At 40.4% G+C, this 19,768-nt stretch overlaps 2 protein-coding genes across 62 annotated transcripts in view; one reads left to right on the forward strand and one right to left on the reverse strand.

Moving 5' to 3' along the window:
• ANK3 (ankyrin 3) overlaps positions 1–19,768 on the forward strand; it is a 393,167-nt gene that overhangs the window by 358,342 nt on the left and 15,057 nt on the right. For 33 of the 38 annotated variants that reach the window (XM_081004830.1, XM_081004842.1, XM_081004817.1 and 30 more), the window contains 6 exons: positions 896–1,021; positions 2,490–2,612; positions 3,060–3,086; positions 5,783–5,864; positions 9,444–17,156; positions 17,815–17,889. In XM_081004830.1, the coding sequence (XP_080860956.1) occupies positions 896–1,021; positions 2,490–2,612; positions 3,060–3,086; positions 5,783–5,864; positions 9,444–17,156; positions 17,815–17,889 (8,146 nt within the window). The remainder of the gene's footprint in view (positions 1–895; positions 1,022–2,489; positions 2,613–3,059; positions 3,087–5,782; positions 5,865–9,443; positions 17,157–17,814; positions 17,890–19,768) is intronic. The other 5 variants (XM_081004837.1, XM_081004838.1, XM_081004827.1 and 2 more) reach the window with 4 other exon arrangements.
• Positions 1–19,768, reverse strand: part of LOC308476903 (uncharacterized protein) — a 70,045-nt gene that overhangs the window by 21,760 nt on the left and 28,517 nt on the right. For 5 of the 24 annotated variants that reach the window (XR_013986151.1, XR_013986155.1, XR_013986157.1 and 2 more), the window contains 4 exons: positions 18,536–18,637; positions 7,456–7,573; positions 3,671–3,799; positions 2,975–3,045 (listed from right to left, as the gene is read on the reverse strand). The exons of 4 other annotated variants lie outside the window; for them this stretch is intronic. Coding sequence is in view for 3 of the 20 variants with exons in the window: in XM_081005071.1 (XP_080861197.1) it covers positions 7,244–7,573 (330 nt within the window). In the remaining 17 variants the exon portion in view is untranslated. 15 more of the 24 variants (XR_013986150.1, XR_013986165.1, XR_013986149.1 and 12 more) reach the window with 12 other exon arrangements.

The following is a 19,768-nucleotide window of genomic DNA, read 5'->3' on the forward strand; positions in this document are numbered from 1 at the left end:
TATACCATCATTCAACAGTAAAGGCCTATTGTATATCTACAGGCTTTGTGGGTGCTTTTAAAAATATATTTCTTTCTAAAAGTTACAGTTCATATTCTAATAAAGAATAAATTGTGTCTATAAACCTGTCAATACAGTAAACATCACTGTGTTTATCAGTTAGCTTGGCCAATTCAGATATTTCAGGCACTTTAAAAGCAGTCTATTCACAGCTGTCAAGACAGTTACAAATTTCCTGCGTCTCTAAACAAATTCAAGATTGCATTGTCGGTAAAGTATCAAGAGACATCAAAACAATGACTGTCGTCAGTTTAATTTTTCTACACCTGAGTCAATAAGCTTGAGCATAGATGCCTAAGGATGGATATAATATGCCCAGTCTTGCTAAACAAATGTTTCCAATACATGAATCTATCTGTTAAAAATGTTTTATTTAATTTGAATGGAGTAAGATGCTAGTGTAATTCAGCTGATGTCTTCCAGAACCGGGCATTGCTTACCCCCTTTCTTTCTGGTAGACCTAGGCATGACGGACAAGTAGTGGAATGTGTGAACTTTCTTTCACATTGTCCATGAGTCCTTTTATCAGTTAAGGGGGGGGGGGGAGAGAGAAAGAAAAAAGAAGTAAAGAACTGAGCTTTGCATAGCTAAAATTGCCATCTGGCTGTTGAAGGGTCAGTTTAGAAATAAATAGCTGTAGTCTTGACTGTGACCTTCCCCCCACACCAAAGAACATACCACACATCTCTTCCTGTTGAAAATACTGCAGTGAAGCCATGTTGAAAGGCAACTTTAACTGTGGGTTTAAATAGTAATTTAAAGTTGGGATGCTTACTGTTTATTGAAATAGTTCGGCACAGAAATAGATCTAACAGATTTATTGTTGACCCAACAGGTTTTGGAAGGAAAGCCTATTTATGTGGATTGCTACGGGAATCTAGCCCCTTTGACAAAAGGAGGACAGCAGCTTGTATTTAATTTTTATGCTTTCAAAGAAAATAGACTGCCATTTTCTATCAAGGTAAAAGTAAAACTGCACTGGAGCAGTCACAATGAGAAAACTGTTCCTGCGTGATGACAAACCTTGTGTGTTTGTGTGTGTTTTTCAAAGCCTCTGTTTGTCTGTGGTGTTTGGAAAAGGTGCGCCATCCACTTCACCTGTGCAACGGCATATTGCTACCACGAGATGTGAGCCCCCATCCCACCAATTGGGAATGGCAGGTTTGAGGCCTGCTTAAGGTACACTGAGGAAATTAGGTTGCTGGCAGAAAGGAGCTCCAGGGCTCTGGGATGAACTTCAAGATGATGGGCTTCGGTTTACCTCCTTGCTAGTATTTAGAAAGCTTTGTACCACTTATTAAGCAAAGTTTAAAAGGCCAATCTGCTTCTTTACAAAAATATATATTTTACGGACTGCTACTCAACTGCATTTTAATTTTACTTCTGAGTTGTGATTTTGTTAGGATTTTAAATGTGTTTGTAAAGCCCCTCAAATGGTTGGAGGTACAAGTTGGCAGTTCCTTAAAAGAAGCATTTAAATAACCACAACATCCATGTGCAAAAAAGTTACCATGTTAGCCAGGTTGCCAGTGTTCACATTATACCTTAAGAATGCCATCTCCAAAACAGGAGAAAATGCAGCCACCGAGTGGCTTGTGTTGTTGCCTTGTTGATTTAGTTTAAGCACTTTAATTTGTTTCCAGACAAAAATGGGAGGTTTTTTCTTTCTGGCCTTAAGTCTAGGTTGCCAGAAAGACCACTTTCTTCCATATTGATGGATGGATGGATTTAGTTTGTTCATATGCCACCTTTTCACATAATTATGATCATCCATAATTATGATCTTACCACCCCCACCCATGAAGCTTAATTAGGTGGTGACCAGGGAAAGGTCCGTATTATCACTTGGCAATTAGTTGGCAATTGAATAAGATATTGCATGTCTGGGCTGTCAATTATTTATGTTTTTATTTAATTTAATATATTTCCTTTTTGCTACTATCAATTGGCTCAGTTTGACTTTGTGGTTTTACTGGATTTTATTGTAGAAGTTTTCTTTTTAAAAATTTTATGTCACCGGTCTTATTATGATGGAAAGGCAGGATGGCTATAAAGCTTTAGATAATTAAATGCAATCTCAAACTTTGGCCAGCTTCTTATTAGTCTTATTAAAGTGTCCTTGGAATAATGCAGACACCTTGTAATTGCTTTAGCTTTGTGTTTGTAACACCCTGTAGTAGAAATAATGTGGAGGATTAATGTGTAGGACAGATGAGAATTAATGTTTGGAGATCTTGTTTCAGCACAAGGCATTTGATTTGATAATTATCAGGTGCCTTCCCATTGTATGGTTCAAGGAACTTAGATTTTGGGGTTTCTTTGCTTGTTTTGTTTTTAAATTAGAGCTAATAGCTAAACTAAATTTAATGGAACCCAAAGGACTGTAAACATTTCAAACCAGTGTGTGAACATTTTATATATATATATAGATTAGAGACACCAGCCAAGAACCTTGTGGTCGCTTATCATTTCTGAAAGAACCAAAGACTACAAAGGGTCTGCCGCAAACAGCTGTTTGCAATTTGAATATCACCTTGCCAGCACACAAAAAGGTACGATCACTAAGGCTAGTTTAATTTCTTTCTTTTTTTCTTTTTGCTGATTGTAATGTACCACTAGTAATGCGAATGCTTTGCAATCTGATTAAGCCTGTTTTATGTCTTAATGTTTTCATGTATGCAGAAAGCTTTTTGAGACTTGTTACTGTGGTGCTGCGTTTCTGCAATTTTTGATTACCGGGTCCTCCGTTTACAATTCATGCTTCAGCTTACAGTTCATATACTTTATGCTTTTAGTAATGTCATGTGTTGATTTGCATTCAATGTAAAGTTTTGTTTGTTAATTTATATTCTGTTGACATTTTGGGTTTGTTTTGCCTTTTATAAATTAGCTTGCATTTTTTGTGCTCCCTTACTTGGTCCTTTTCATATCCTGATATTCTTTTCCCTGCTGTCCATTATAATATTCCTTGTCTCTGCAATGCATCTTGGGACCAAAAGGAAACAGAGTCAGATCAAGATGATGAGGTAATATAAACACTGTCTTTTATTTTACTTTTTATTATAATCAGAATTCTTATCCATTAAAGATATATGGTATCACAAAAAAGATTTACTAAACCAAATAAATGAAGCCAATAACATGTGCTTGGAACAATATGAGCCTAGCCTCTGTCCCTCTGCCCTCACTCTTCACTAGACTTAGATATTCTATGTCTTCTGCTTTGCACACAGCAAAGCACCTGACCATTTACCAGTTGTGGGGAGCTCTTGCATGCTTGCTTCACACAGAGACCCCAGCATTCTGCCTTCTCCTCTTTGCGGGAATAGCTTGTACACCCAGAGAGAAACAGACCACTGGATGCATGCATGAGGTTTTGAAGGAGATCCCTTGATTATACCCATTGCTATTCATCTAGGTGAGGAGCAGCAGAGAAGCTATTTTCCTTCCACTTCCTTAGTTCCAGCTAGACAGTATTTTTAATCCTCTTTAATACAGCAAACCTCACTGTCTTGCCTGTCCATTCCTCCTCCCAATACCCAATAGGCAACTGAGACCCAGCAAATCCTTTGCTCGGGTATCCCAGGCCTAGTGGTCCTGCAATAATTACCTTTAGAAGAATGGCTCCTGACTGGAAGCTGCAAGCCATTTGCTCCCTTGGAGGAAGCAGATGGATCAGCACCATGGGATTCATGGTTTCAGACTGTTGTCTCTGTGAAATTTATGACTCTCTTGTTCACTGGGAGACACAGTGTAAAGGAAGATGAAAGCATGATTCAGGCAAAGTTAAGCACTAATCTCAGTGGGAGGAAGTTAAGCTTGTGTTCTGTTCTCCCACTGAAATCAATAGGGCCTTAAAATGTGATTGAGCTTAGCAGGACAGCATCTTTAGATATTATAACAGCCCATGGGGATTGGTCGTCTAAACAAAAAACCCAAAAGTACTTTATGACTTGTCCTATTTTCTTACCAAACTAAATATATATCTTTAAAAACACCCCACTATTAGCATCTAGAAACTTTACTAAAAACAGATCTACAACCCGTATAGAGATTTTTGAAGCAAGTTGTAATCTGTTAGTGATTGTAACCTGCTTTCTAATCTGCATCCCTGCATTTGTGCATATTTATAAAAATCCCAGTCCATTCCTCTTTTCATTTATTTATCTTTGTCCTTTATGTAGTTCCTTTAAAGTAGGTGTACATTGTGATATATGTGCTTTTGCAACAAATTGATTTTTGAAGAACTTATTTGGCTGGCCTAAGTTACAGCTGTAGTGATATTCTACATGTCTAACTGTAGCCTTGTGTGTGCCAAAAATGATTACTAAAATGCTAGCTATATGATATGGGGGATTTACAATGATGGTGCTTTGCAATACAAAAATTAAGGCTTAGCAACTCACAAAGGTTCCTTAAAGAAACAGGTGTGTGATATCTGGCCATGTTTTACATGTTCTCTAAATTACTAACAATGTTTTTGGTGTTACATTTTGCCAACATTCATCTTAATACCATGTGTCTTTAAAATCTGTGTCTTTCACTTTAAGAATGGATAGATCTCTTTCATGACACAAGGCCTGTTAGAGTACTGGTTTTTTTTCTTTCTTTCCAGGATTCCACCTGGGGTGATATTAGGAGCAGGCCTTGGGCTCATGCTGCATCCCACAGCCTCCCCCAGCTTCCCTCAATGTGAACAGACAACAGCTAGTGAATGGGAGATCCTATGTTTGTTCTAACAAAGGATCTCTGAGCCTGTGAGGCAGAACTCACTTGTCTTATAAGGTCAGGTAGATCCCATGATCATACAAAACATGAACCCTCATGCCCTTCAGTCTGTGAGAAGGGAGTAAATGGGTGTGCCCAAAGCCTGCTCCAAGAGGTTGAATCCTAGATTTGGATAGCACCTGATTAGGCCTCAAGATGTTTGTTCTCTCCAAATAAGCTCAAGAAGCTTTAGCAATGAAATGAGAACTTTGTAAATCTTTCTTCAAAGACAACACACATCTCATAGTTACAAGACTTGAATGTTGGTAAAATGTAATTTCAGATGCAGGCTTGGTAGAAATAAGGGATTGGGGGGCGGGTGGAATTTGAGTCTGTGAGCAGGGATAACTTTAAAAACATAGAAGTGGATTGGGCTGTAACTTGAACTTAGCTTACTTTATTATTTCATTCTTAAAATTATACCACTTGATTGTAAATAAAAACCTCAAAGCAGTTTATATATGAATGAATGAGGCCTTCGTAGAAAGGGGAGTGTGTGTAGGGGAAGTGTGACAAAAATATACTCATTCACTTTCATGGCATGACTTTGCTGTGGAAGAAATGGGGTGAAATCCATACTCAGCTATTTAAGCGCATTGGTTGCCCTGTCTTTGAGACTGATCTGCTTTATAGGGTGATAGGCTAAAATGCTATGCTGAAGAAGTGCAAGTCACTGCTCCACTCTCCATATAAGCTCATAGCATACTTTAGTTGCAAATATTCTTCTCCAAGGTACAATTAGTTCTCCTGAAGATCTAAAAATATGTAAGGGTATGTGTGTGTTATCTTCCCATTTAAACAAAAACGAACAAGAATTATTGGTATATTCTGTCTGCCACTTTGGACAATATTTTGAAAAGTGGAATGTTAATTCATTAATTAAAAGAAAGAAACCTGCTCTAGACAGCAGCAACTGTATGTTAAAGGTACCAAACGGAAGTATGCTTTGTTACAGACCGAGAAAACGGACCGGCGACAGAACTTTGTGTCCCTTGCTTTACGTAAGCGCTACAGCTATCTGACTGAGCCTGGAATGAGTGAGTTTCTTAACAAACCTACTAATGCTGTAAACTGATCTTTCACAAGAAGAGACATTTTTTCTATAAATGTCATGTTTTGGTGTCATTGGAAAATGCCTGATTTAACAAGCAAAAGTCTCCATTTATCCAAGAACCCTTTGGAGTGCAGATAACTTGGGAAATTCAGGCTAATAAACCATAGTTTGTCTCTTGAAATATCCATGGACTAAAAGGATCATTAGGGTGGACACACTAATCAGTACTTCTATAACAAAAGAAGACAGGCTATTCTACCTTTAATAAGATGAGGTGGTTAAATCATAGTAAGTTTTATGGAGTTGGTAACATATTGACCAGCAAAACACAGATCAAAAACACTTTTGAAGAGAATCCTGAAGAGAATGTAGAAGAGAATTACACACTTAAGAGTTCACTGTTCACTGTAGTAGTTTGCACTACCAAACAGATGAGCTGTTTTTAAAATGTTCTTTATATGTTTGTTTGTTTGTTGCATTTCCCCCCCCCCCCCCAATGAGCCTCACACATTTAGGGAATGTCCAGCAACATTCCTGCAGATGATTTCAGTGATCAAGTTGTGTGGTCCCTGAGGAACCCTGGACCTAAGTTGTTCAGGGCTTTGTAAATTCATCCAAGGACCTTGAACCTGGCTTGTTAGTAGATGGGCACTAACATGGCTGTAGCAGAGAGCCAAACTATCTTTTACATTAGAAATTCATTTTAAAAAATGTGCTGAATCTTTATTTTAAAGGAAAAACAGCTGGGTGGAACCTCAGTCAGAATCAGGGCCCAGCATTGATTTTTCTTCTCAGAATTGTCCCTTGGTGGCTGTTTACCTGCAAAGATGTTGTCTGCAGTAAATAGCAACTTTGGGAGCAAATAGGGAATATGATCCTGACTGGGACTCAGCATGTTTTCCATCAGCCACCATCCTGACAGGTAGGTTTTTAACTTGTCATGTTGATCCAGAGTTAGCATGTGTGTGTTGCAAATGTAAATACAAATGAAGTAGAACCAATGTACAAAATTTTCAAACTACTACTCACTGTACAGTGGGAAAATGTATACATAATTTTCCACTGTACAGTGGACAGCACTTAGAGAAGCTGGTCTACCAATGCTTACTCTTTACTGGATAGAACCAGTTGATTATTTTGTACTTAATTATTGTTTGCCTTAAAAAAAACTGACAAAAGTTTGTTTGAAATAATATCAGAGTAATGTCAGACAAAGCTGCGCTGAGAAAGTATTTTTGTTTCCATGCTAGTTCCTAGTGAAGAGATTGTGCCTTAATGTGTTTCTGTGTTTTACCATTTAAGCATTCGTGACAAAAGAACTCTGCCATGGGTCATAACATTACCAGTGGTGGCCCTTGCAAATCAGAGGAGCAGGCAAGTGCCGCTCCTCTTGCCTCCCCTCTTTACTTCAAAGACTATGTGAGCCAGCTTCCCCATAATGACACCCATTTGCATGGAGTCCCTTACAGGAAGGGTTGAGGGGAGAAAAACTGCACAACTGGCTGTTGGTGTAAAGGCTTTAGCTGAAGACACTTTGAAGTGCCCAGCATCTTCAAGCAGCTCCAGGGCCTCACCTGCGTCTGCCAAGTTCCCCAGCTGGTGGCTTGCCTGCTGGCAGTGGCTGGGAAGGCACCTGCCATTGTGCATTCCCCAGTGCTCTCGAGCGTCCAATGTAGTGTCACTCCAGGGCATCTAGGAAAATTAAATGGCATTTGGTTTTTCAGATGTAGCCAGCTACTGCCATCAAAGCAAGCCCACAGCTGGGAAAGCAAACAAATACGTGTGTGTGTGTGTGTGTGTGTGTGTGTGTGTGTGTGTTGGGGGAAGAGCTGCCTCAGTACACCCTGCCTGGAGCTGCTTTAACATGCAGCTGGCTTTGAAGATAGAGAAGGAAAATCCTTCTGCTATTCCTCTGAGAAGGCCACCACTGGTAACTTAAAAGACTGGAGTTCTGAAAGTCATTACTATATTAAGAGACACTGGTGATGTTAATCTCAAATTACAGCTTCCTAGAATTGACATTCCCAGCTAAGTATTTACTTAGCTATTTTTAAATATATATCCCATCTTTTTTTGAAAATAGTCTCCAGGCAGCTTGCAAGTTCCACATTATAAAAACACATTATAAAATAGATAATAATAATAATAATAAAATCTTCAAAAATGTAAACAGCACATTAAGACCAGCAGCCAATATTCTAACAATTTCCATTAGTATTGACACTTTCTATGGGCAGGCAAGATGGACTCAACTGGCACCTGAAGACAGTGAAGACAACATCAGATGACTCTGACTGGCAGGGGTGCAGTATGGTAACCATGGTGCTACCACAGAAAAGTCCCTCTCTTTGGAAGCCCCCTGTTAATTTTGTGATAGGGAAAGTTGAGCTTGCTTTCCTTGAACTGCTAGGAAAACTGTCTTCAAAAGGTACCAAGACACTACACCTTGTAGAAAAAGTGTACTCTTCTTTTTAAATGCCTCCTGTGGAAAGATTTTTGAACATTTGTATATTTTGCATAGTACACCATGCAAACTGTTTTATTCCATGTGCTTGTTTTTGACATGATAAACCATGCATGAATAAAATTTAAAGTTTGGTTGCTTTGCTTGCTCACGTTTTTTCATTAATCGTATTTCCCATTTTTTATGTATGACAAATGCTTCTTAAAGTCATTTCATGTGCAGCTTTTTATCTTTTAAGTTTTACCAAGTAAAAGGAATATCGCATGAAAAAGCCAACAAATGCAAAAAGCTTTTTTCCCCCTTTTTGGTTCTTTTAATCCTTGAGTCAGAAAAGGTCTTGCTCTTATTGGCTTTGTGAGAGTGAAGCATATACAAAATGTGCATGGGAGAGAGAGAAAGTTTTGACTTTATTCCCGTTGCTTCACAGTTTGCACATCAATTGCCTGTCACCTTAAAGGTATTTTGGGTTCTGCATGAAATAGTTCGGAGTGGTTTTCAAAGCAGACTTTAGCTACTCAATGTCATTTGCACAAGTTTACACCGTTTTGTGTTAACGAAACTGCTATACAGTAAATATAAAATGTATTAATGAAACTGCAAAGGATATAAATGACAGAAATTCTCCAAAGGACAATTTTGATACTTGCACAAAGCAAAGACATACTGATAACAGGCAAAATGGAGCTGAGATACTTAATATCTTAACTTTAGCACATCAGAAAGTCAATAGGAAGTAAGAGAAGAATTTTTGGTTGTGGCTATTACTTTGGACCATAATGGACTTCCTTCTATGTGTTTTCTGTTCTTTCATTGTTTGCAGACTCGGTTGCCTTGTGCTTTCCTGTCTTTCATTTCATGTTGGTTTCTTTCTTTCTTTTTTTAATTTTGGATCATCCATAATTATGTGACTCATTCCTATTTTTCCCTACCTGTTTAGCTGTTGATTTTACCTACTTCATTCTAATTCATACAAACAGTTGTACTTGCTTTTTTTGTAATATTACAACGTTTACTGACCAATTTTCTTCTCTGGTCTCTCTGTTTTTCAATCATTTTTGTTGATTTTTACGTTTGATTATTTTGGTTTAACAATTTAAGAAACAGTTGAACGAAGTGCAGGAGCAACAAGATCCCTACCTGCTACCTATTCATACAAGCCATTCTTTTCAGCAAGACCGTATCAGTCTTGGACAACAGCACCAATTACTGTGCCTGGGCATTCCAAATCAGGCTTCACTTCTCTATCAAGCTCTTCCTCTAACACTCCAACAGCTTCTCCATTAAAATCAATATGGTCCGTTTCTTCTGCTTCACCAATCAAATCCACATTAGGAGCCTCCACTACGTCTTCAATTAAATCTGTTAGCGATGTAGCTTCTCCAATTAGATCATTTCGGACAATCTCCTCTCCAATAAAAACCGTGGTCTCACAGCCTCCATATAATATCCAAGTCTCTTCTGGTTCTTTCGTCAGAGCACCCACAGTAACAGAAGCCACTAGTTTGAAAGGGCTGGCATCCGCATTCCCCTCTCGGACATCTCCAGTGACTACAGCTGGGTCTCTTTTGGAGAGATCATCCATTACCATGACGCCTCCAGCATCCCCCAAATCGAACATTAACATGTACTCTTCAAGTTTGCCATTTAAGTCAATCATCACATCAGCATCACCGCTTTTATCTTCACCTTTAAAGTCAGTGGTGTCTCCTGCTAAGTCAGCAGTTGATGCTGTTTCACCATCTAAGGTCACGATGGCTTCATCCCTCACTTCCCCTGTGAAACACACAGTCGGGCATACAGAGGTAGCCATGGTTAACGGATCCATGTCACCTTTGAAATATCCGTCCCCTGCCAATTTAATCAATGGAGCTAAAGCCACAGCCACATTTCAAGACAAGATCACTGCAGCAACCAGTTCTGCAAGTTGTGCTGTTAACGCAGCAACTGATACCGTTGAGAAAATGTTTCCAACCACTACTGCAACCCCATTTTCTCCACTCAGGTCGCATGTGTCTTCAACTCCATCAGCCTTTCAGTCAATAAGAACTACTCCTGCAGGTGTATTGTACACATCTCTTGGGTCAATATCAGCAACTACCTCGTCAGTAACTTCATCAACTATCACAGTCCCAGTATATTCTGTAGTCAATGTTTTGTCTGAACCAGCACTAAAGAAGCTCCCAGAGTCATCTTCCCTTACCAAATCGGCAGCTGCGTTGCTATCGCCTATTAAAACATTGACTACAGAGACACGCACACAGCCTCACTTTAACCGAACCTCATCTCCTATAAAATCATCCTTGTTTTTAGCACCCTCTGCTCTTAAGTTGTCCGTACCATCTTCTTTATCTTCTAGTCAGGAGATGTTAAAAGATGTGGCTGAGATGAAAGAGGACCTAATAAGAATGACAGCGATATTGCAGACAGATGTAATGGAGGACAAGGAATTCCAGCCAGAACTAACAAAGGAGGGTAGAATAGATGATGAAGAACCTTTTAAAATTGTTGAGAAAGTAAAAGAGGACTTAGTAAAAGTTAGTGAGATACTGAAAAAAGATGTGTGTTTAGAAAAGAAAGCATCAACCAAGCTATCAAAAAATGATAAAGGACACTCTTCTGAGGATGAATGGGTAGAGTTCAGTGCAGATGAGATTGATGAAGCAAGACGGCAAGGCATGACATATCCTCCTATAACTATTCCTGAAAAGGTGCAAATTAAAGCGAAGGCTGTATCTGAAAAGGATTATAACTTGACTAAAGTCATTGATTATTTGACAAATGACATTGGTAGTAGTTCTCTGGCAAGTCTGAAGTACAAGTTTGAAGAGGGGAAAAGAGAAGGTGAAGAGAGACAAAAGAGAGTTTTAAAACCAGCCATTGCATTGCAAGAACACAAACTTAAAATGCCTCCAACCTCCATGAGGCCTTCTACTTCAGAAAAAGAGTTGTGTAAAATTGCAGATTCCTTTTTTGGAACTGATACTATTTTGGAGTCTCCTGATGACTTTTCCCAACATGACCAAGACAAAAGTCCTTTGTCTGACAGTGGCTTTGAAACAAGAAGTGAGAAAACTCCTTCAGCTCCACAAAGCGCCGAGAGCACAGGGCCGAAACCACTTTTCCATGATGTACCCATCCCTCCGGTCATTACAGAGACAAGAACTGAGGTGGTTCACGTGATCCGTAGCTATGAACCTTCATCAGAAGAAGTTCCTGAACCTCAAGCAGAAGAGTCGCCATCAACGAAAACGGCACCTACTTTTATGGAACTGGAACCCAGGCCAAACGGAGGGTCTATCAAAGAAAAAATGAAAGCCTTTCAAATAAAAGCCAGTAATGAAGATGAAGACCACAAATGTGTTCTTGGTAAAGGTGTCCGTGTAAAAGAAGAAACTCATATAACTACCACTACCAGAATGGTTTACCATAAGCCTCCGTGCACTGAGAGCTCTTCAGAAAGAATTGAAGAAACCATGTCTGTTCATGATATAATGAAAGCTTTTCAGTCAGGACGCGATCCTTCCAAAGAGTTGGCAGGTCTGTTTGAACATAAGTCTTCAGTAACACCAGATGTTAGCAAGTCTACTGAAATTTCACCACAACATACAGAGAAGGACAGCAAAATGAAACCCAAACTGGAGCGTATAATAGAGGTCCATATCGAAAAAGGTAATGAGGCTGAACCTACTGAAGTCATTATTAGAGAAACCAAAAAGCACCCAGAGAAAGAAATGTATGTTTATCAGAAAGACTTACCTCGAGGTGATTTGGAAAAACATGATGCTCTTCCTTGTTCAGATGAACAAGGTCAGCAAGAAGAAGAAGAACTGACAGCAGAAGAGTCCCTACCTTCTTATCTGGAGTCTTCTAGAGTAAATACTCCCGTGTCTCAGGAAGAAGACAGTCGCCCTAGTTCTGCCCAACTTATGTCTGATGACTCGTACAAAACACTGAAGCTTCTGAGTCAGCACTCAGTAGAGTACCATGACGATGAGTTGTCAGAACTAAGAGGGGAGTCTTACAGGTTTGCTGAGAAAATGCTGCTCTCAGAAAAGCTAGATGTATCTCACTCTGATACTGAGGAGTCAGTTACTGACCATGTTCTACCCCTTAGCTCAGACTTTCAGGGGCATGATAAACGATGCAGAGAAAAAATAGCCACAGCCCCCCCAAAAGAAATCCTCACCAAAATCTCTAAAGATATATCAGAAAATGGTGTAGGTAAAATGTCTAAAGATGATCATTATGATAAAGTGACAGTGTTACATTATACCGGAGATGTTAGTAGCCCAAAGCACGCAATGTGGATGCGCTTTACTGAGAACAGATTAGACAGAGGTAGAGAAAAGTTGATGTATGAAGACAGGGTGGACAGGACTGTTAAGGAGGCAGAAGAAAAACTGACAGAAGTATCACAGTTCTTCCGGGACAAAACAGAGAAACTGAATGATGAACTGCAATCTCCAGAGAAAAAGCAGCAGAAAAGGAATGGGAAAGAAGCACACTCTGGCCATAGTTCAACCAGCAGCAGCCCCGAAAAGGTGACGATTTCTGAGGTGCAGAGTTCAAAGGATGACTGGACTAGAGGAGGACCCTTTGGCCATTGTGGGAAGAGCTTCCCAAAAGCTGACGAAAGAAAAGCAGCTAGTTTGCCTAGCAGTCCCGAGAGAAGGGCCCTTACACAACAGACCGAGGACTGTAAGCAGCTGATGGAGCAGAAAGGAACAGCTCAGAAGAGTAGGACACCCGAGGCTTCGCCCACCGGATTCCAGCTGAAGCAATCCAAACTCAGTTCTATTAGGCTGAAGTTTGAACAGAGCATAGGCTCAAAGAATAAGGACCTACATCATGATGATAAGAAGCAGGACACTCAATCTAAAATCCCAGTGAAAAAAATGCAAGAGAGCAAGCTCCCAGTCTATCAGTTTTATGCAAGAGAAAAGCATGCAAAAGAGGTAGACCTTGCAGATGGGAGTATAACATTACAGAGGGAATCTCCTGCTAGCAAATTAAAAGATGGTGCCCAGGGTAAAGGCAAAGCGATGGAAGATGCTGCTGCTTCAGATGTACTCAGACACAGAAATGAAATGCCAAGTAAGAATGTTCCAGAAGGCTTTGCAGAGCAGAAGCTGAAAGGTTTGGCGTACAGTACGAGCTCAGATACTGCATCAGCCAAGGGGCATTGGGATAAAAAGGTCTATAGGACATGGGAAAGCCCTGGAACATTTGCCCATAACACACAAAAAGAAAAACTGTCCCATGTGCTTGTTCAGGATGCAGTAAAAGACAATCACATTGACCACCCTGAGACTAAAGATCTGGGCAGAGCCAGTGAATTCATCACTGTGACAGAGCATGAGCACAAGGTGTCAACGAGTGGGTCCCATTCAAAGGAGGTGAAAGAAGTGACTGTAAAATCTCCATCCAAAAAGGTCCTTTATAGAGAATATTTTGTCAGAGAAGGAGAGCCCCCCAGTGAAGTGATGGATAGAACCTCAAAGAAAAAAGAACCATTGACTGCATCCCACATTCCAGTCAGAATTTCAGAAGAAAAACGAATGTTATCAGCTAGCATTCCCGATGGAGTTCATGAACAGCTAAAACATGCAGCACATGAACTGTCAGCTAAAGTGTCCCATGCTAGTGTGGCAAAGGAAAAAACTGAGAGGAATTTTGATTATACAGAGCATGTTAAAAATAAGTATTCAGAATTTTGTCAGTTTAGCAGTAAGCACATCAAATTAAGTCCTCCTATGGAGGATGCTGAGCTATCCCTTAGTAAATCACCTGATTCTTTAGAAAATAGCCCAGGAAAGGAGTCTCCCTCAAGGGACTTTGACTCTATTCATAGTGATAACTTGGCAAAATCAGCCCCTTTAGCAACAGCTGAGGGAACAAAAGAGATAAAAACCTTACCTGTTTATGTCAGTTTTGTTCAAGTAGGGAGGCAATATGAAAGGGAGGTGCAACAAGGAAATATTAAAAAAATTGTAAGTCAGGAAAGTAAGACGGTACAAGAGACAAGGGGGGGCTTTTACACCACAAGGCAGCAGAAACAACTTCCTTCTCCACAAGGCAGTCCAGAAGATGACACATTAGAGCAGGTGTCCTTTATAGATAGTTCTGGGAAAAGTCCATTAACACCTGAAACTCCTAGCTCAGAGGAAGTGAGTTACGAGTTTACATCTAAAACGCCTGATTCACTAATTGCTTATATACCAGGCAAACCCAGTCCTATCCCTGAGGTTTCTGAGGAGTCTGAAGAGGAAGCAGAGGCTAAGTCAACCTCTGTAAAACAGGCCATTGTTGAGCCACCAAAAATTGACAGAGTGCTGCCCAGTAGCTTAGACAGAGATTCTAATAAAAGGCCCAAAGGGAACCGGGTTGCGTACATTGAGTTCCCTCCTCCTCCTCCGCTAGATGCCGATCAGACAGAATCAGAAAAGCAGCGCCACTCCTCTGAGAGTGAAATGGAGATGATAGAAGTAAACCTACGGGATGAACATGACAAATGTCAGCTGGCTGAACCACTCATAAGAGTACAGCCACCTTCTCCTGGGCCACCAGGAGAAGATCTTAGTGACTCCAGCGATGATGAATCCCTGTATCAGCCTGTTCCCATTAAAAGATACATGTTTAAATTGAATGACGTTGAAGATGGCCAGAAGGAAGGCTCCAAGCATAAATTGCCTGCGAAAAGAGAGAATGGGAAACCTAATGATTTTGATCTTAGCCTTGATTCTCCCCAGAATGATATTGCGCAAAATGGGAACAATGACCAGTCTGTCACTGAGTGTTCCATAGCAACCACTGCAGAATTTTCCCATGATACAGATGCAACTGAAATTGACTCTCTTGATGGGTATGATCTACAAGATGAAGATGATGGCTTAACTGAGAGTGATTCCAAACTTGCAGGCCCAGCAGTGGAAATCAAAAAAGACATATGGGCTACAGAAGGCATTTTGAAACAGACTGATCGGTGTTTTAGCCAAAGTAAGCTGGAAGTTATTGAGGAGGAAGAAAAAGTTGGTACTGAAGAAAACAAACTTTTATCAAAATGTCCAGCAGCTGAAAAAAGTGCCGATAAGACTGAACAAAAATCAGGGGCACAGTTTTTCACTTTGGAAGGCAGACACCCTGACAGGACTGTGTTTCCTGATACATATTTCAGTTACAAAGTAGATGAAGAGTTTGCAACCCCTTTTAAGACAGTAGCTACTAAAAGCCTAGATTTTGACCCTTGGTCCAATAACCGTGGTGATGATGAAGTGTTTGAGTCCAAATCGAGGGATGACGAGGCTAAGCCTTTTGGCCTTGCTGTAGAAGACAGATCTCAAGCGACAACCCCAGATACGACTCCAGCCAGAACTCCAACTGATGAAAGTACACCAACTAGTGAGCCCAATCCCTTCCCGTTTCACGAAGGGAAGATGTTTGAGATGACTCGCAGTGGCGCAATTGACATGAGCAAGAGGGATTTTGTTGAAGAAAGACTCCAATTTTTTCAGATTGGTGAGCATACTTCTGAAGGGAAGTCAGGGGACAAGGGGGAAGGGGATAAAAATAAAGTCACTGCCATCACACAGCTGCAGTCAGGGGACAAAGCTGTAGGAAAAAACGTAGAGGGAGAAGTAGAAACACCAACAGTTGAATGTAAGCTCATCACCCAGGCCAGTGGAGATTGTACGGAAGCAACACCCGGTAGTAACTCCCTGGAGAAATCATCGACCGCTGTTAATGCTTCTAAAGTTGATCCCAAATTGCGCACACCTATTAAAATGGGAATTTCTGCTTCCGCCATGACGCTGAAGAAAGATGTCTCTGGAGAAGTGACAGATAAGCTAGAGGCTGTGACGCCAGGTGTTCAGGGGTTAGAATATGAAGCCATAGAGGTTACAAGCCAGTCAAGTGGTAGGGAAGCAGAAAAGCATGATTTCCAAAAAGATAATTTTAATAACAACAACAATTTGGACCCATCCGTTTTACCTAACGATAGCGTTACCTGTAAAGTAGTGCTAAATGAACATTTTGAGCCTAAGTGTCCCACACAGAAAGATACTCAATTGAAAAACACTTCAGGAAATGATACAGGTGCAACACAAGGACACTGTAAACCAAAAGTACACGGAGAACAGCAGAAGTCATCAGAGCCAGTAGGGACTAGAGCGAGATCAAAACTTCCCATAAAGGCTACCTCAGCAAAAGAAGCTATCCCACATAGCAGTATCCAAGCCTGCAGAGTGAGTAAAGTCAGACAGGATAGTAAACTTGACAAAAGGAAACAAAACAGCTCTTTCCCACATGTAGAAGTAAGGTCTAAGATTCCTGTAAAAAATACACAAAGGCATAACTTAGCCATAGCTAGAAAGACACCAGCAGTTCAAAACCAAGAGCAGCTAGAGAGAAGCAAAGCCAAACCGATTCCTTCTAAATTACCATTAAAGGTAAGATCTACCACCAGCACCTCTACCACCACCACCACCGCTGCAGCAGCAACAGTTAAAGTAAAGCAGAGTCAGCTTAGGGAGGTATGTAAACATTCTATTGAATATTTTAAGGGAATTAGTGGAGAGGCTTTAAAGCTTGTGGACCGCCTGTCTGATGAAGACAAAAAGTTGCAGTCAGAGGTGTCCGATGACGATGAAGAAGAAGACAGTACGTCAAGAAACACGTCCCTGTCCGAAGCCACTCAAGTTTTCCAGCCTTCCATTACATCGAAGCCCGCTAGAGATATGAGAACAGAGGCAGCATCTTTAAAATCAAAGATTGAAAAGTCCGACAGTGAGAGGAGGAGGAGTAAGAGGACTGGTGAGAATGGAGGGAGTCAGGTTTCTGGAGCTCTCGTGGCTCACCTCGTGGAGATCAAGCCTAGTTTGTAAAACTTTCAACTTGTTGATCCTAGTGCATGAACTGTTGTGATTGCCTGTGAAGTGACTTACTGTAGTTCTCATTCTGTCATTGTCATCTGTATGTGCTGTCTTTTATACTCTTCTTTCTTCCTTTAAGTGAAGCCTATACTATAGACAGCTAGTGAAGCATGCTAAATACATTCATGTAATAGTTTAGGTCTTAGAAGACTTCATTTTGTGACAGCAAAAAAAAAAACAACACCCCTCATTTTGTCAAACAGAGAAAACATTTTTTTTTCTTTAAGTACTGGTGGACTGTTTTCCACCACCCCACCAGTAGTTAAAGCACTGTTGAACAGTTGAGTAGATAGATTGTTGGCATGTTTGGTTTCATTTACACAATTAACATCATGTAGTTTGACACTTGGCCTTATAAAGGTGGCATTTTTTTTTCAAATCTGTGACAAAAATATATTTATTTATTGTAGGTTTTAGGGCACTCAGTCATTTTAGCAATTGATCTGAGCACCAGTTAACATAGTACAATGTATTAAAATGCTGTTAGTGCTAAGCATTCTTTCACAGCACCTTTTTAATCAATAAATTATAAATCACAGGTCCACAGAGTCCATGTGAACGGACAGATATAAGGATGGCAATAGTGGCCGATCACCTGGGACTTAGTTGGACGGGTAAGATTTTATTTTGTGGTGATGACATTGCAACTAGCAATTCCTTTTGATACCCAGCTGAGGGTGTGTATGTGTGTGTGTGTTAGAGTGCAGTTTAGTCCTCAGGGCATCTTTTGTCTTCAGAAAAGGCAGCCCTGTTTAGGGAAGCTTTTAATGTTTGATGTATCATAGTATTTTAATATTCTTTTGGAAGCCGCCCAGAGTGGCTGGGGAAACCCAGCCAGATGGGCGGGGTATAAATAATAAATTATTATTATTATTATTATAGAAAAAGAGGAATACAGTAGACAAGCGAGATTGCAAGAGGTCTTTATGAAATGTGCTTTAGTAGTACTCCTTATATTATAAAATTTCCATAAACATGGTTTATGGAAGACAATCTTACTTGGCTATGAGTGATCACCAAAGAAGAAGAAGATTATAAAACTGGTGTTTATAAAGCATTTGTGACATTTGTATCCCATCATTTCTTCAGGGAGCTAAGTCTGATGTGTCAGCCACACAACCACCCTGTGCAATCAGTTAACATGATAGTAACCTGGTCAGGACACCCCTAGCGAGCTTCATAGCATTAGGTGGGCAAGCAGGAAACTTAGTCTTGAGACCATCACATGTTGCATGGGTTTTTTGTTCACAATTTTGTTACCTCATTATCTCTAGAATCCACTGCATCGGTCCTGTCTCCTCACAGGCCTTGGATATGGTAGGGTGGGCAGAGGTTAACAAGGTTTATTCTTCCTCATCTGTCCTGTAGAAATGTAAGAAATAAATACTTTTGAAGTAGTACAAAGGCCCTTTTTATAAAGACCTCTCTCCAAAGCAAAGCCAGAGAGTTAGACTTCTCTTCATTCTCACCAACTAGTATTGTAATATAGGCACTAAAAGTTGTGTAGCTTCCAGAAAGGATCTTGACTGCACACTGGGCATCCAGGGCCATGAGAGGCATTGGTTGTAGCCATGTTGCCTTGGCAATAAGGCAGCTGACCAGTCCTGCTCAGTCCCCTTCCTGCTCCTCAAGGAGCAGGCAGATCTCCTGACATGCCCCTCTTGTCCATTGTTGACAAAAGAATGGAGCTCTCATTGCTGCCTTCTCCTGTCAGAAATATTTTATAGCTTTGTATACAATATTTGACAGTTTGGATTCAAAGTATTCTGTATGAGAGTGGAAGGTACCTGTTTGCACTTTGAAGACTCTTTGTGTGTCTGCTTTGGCCATTTTCCCTCTCTCTGACTCCAGTTCTCTTGTTACATCATATACCATTCCAGAGATTTGTCTGAGTCTTCAGGGTAACTTACAGCATGAGGAGGTGAAGACAAGAAAGCCCTGGTGCATGCATAAAACACCAGCTGCAGTTCTTTGAGTTGAAGCCAATGTGTTGCTATGCCACATAGTAATTGTGAGGTCATCGTTGACTGTCTACCTGACTGGAAGCCTGATTTAGTACTGTTAGAACAGACTTCCTCAGCCTGCTGCTGATGTTTTGGAACACAACTCCCATCATCACTGACAGTTGGCCATGCTGGCTAGGGTTGCTGAGAGGTGTAGTCCGAAAAACCTAGAGAGCAGCAGGTTGAAGAAGTCTGTATTTAGACACAGCAGGAAACTGGGGAAATTGTGCAACCTCTTGACCTCTCTTGGGTGGGGTAAGTGGAGGAATATATAAATGCCGTTTGTATAACTGGTGAAGAAAGGATACATCCCAAAGCTCCACAAACAGTGGTTTCAGACAGCAGGATGAAATGATACCTGCTCTCTCAGAGGACTTTCTCCTTTCTGATTTCTATGACATGTTACACTGAAAAGGCAGAAATCTGAACCAAACTTGGTTTATCCATGTGTGACCTGCTGAACAGAGTTTTCAAAATAAACTTTTGTTAT

The sequence above is a fragment of the Podarcis pityusensis genome (assembly GCF_964106645.2).
Source record: "Podarcis pityusensis genome assembly, chromosome: 5".
Lineage (NCBI taxonomy): Eukaryota > Metazoa > Chordata > Lepidosauria > Squamata > Lacertidae > Podarcis > Podarcis pityusensis.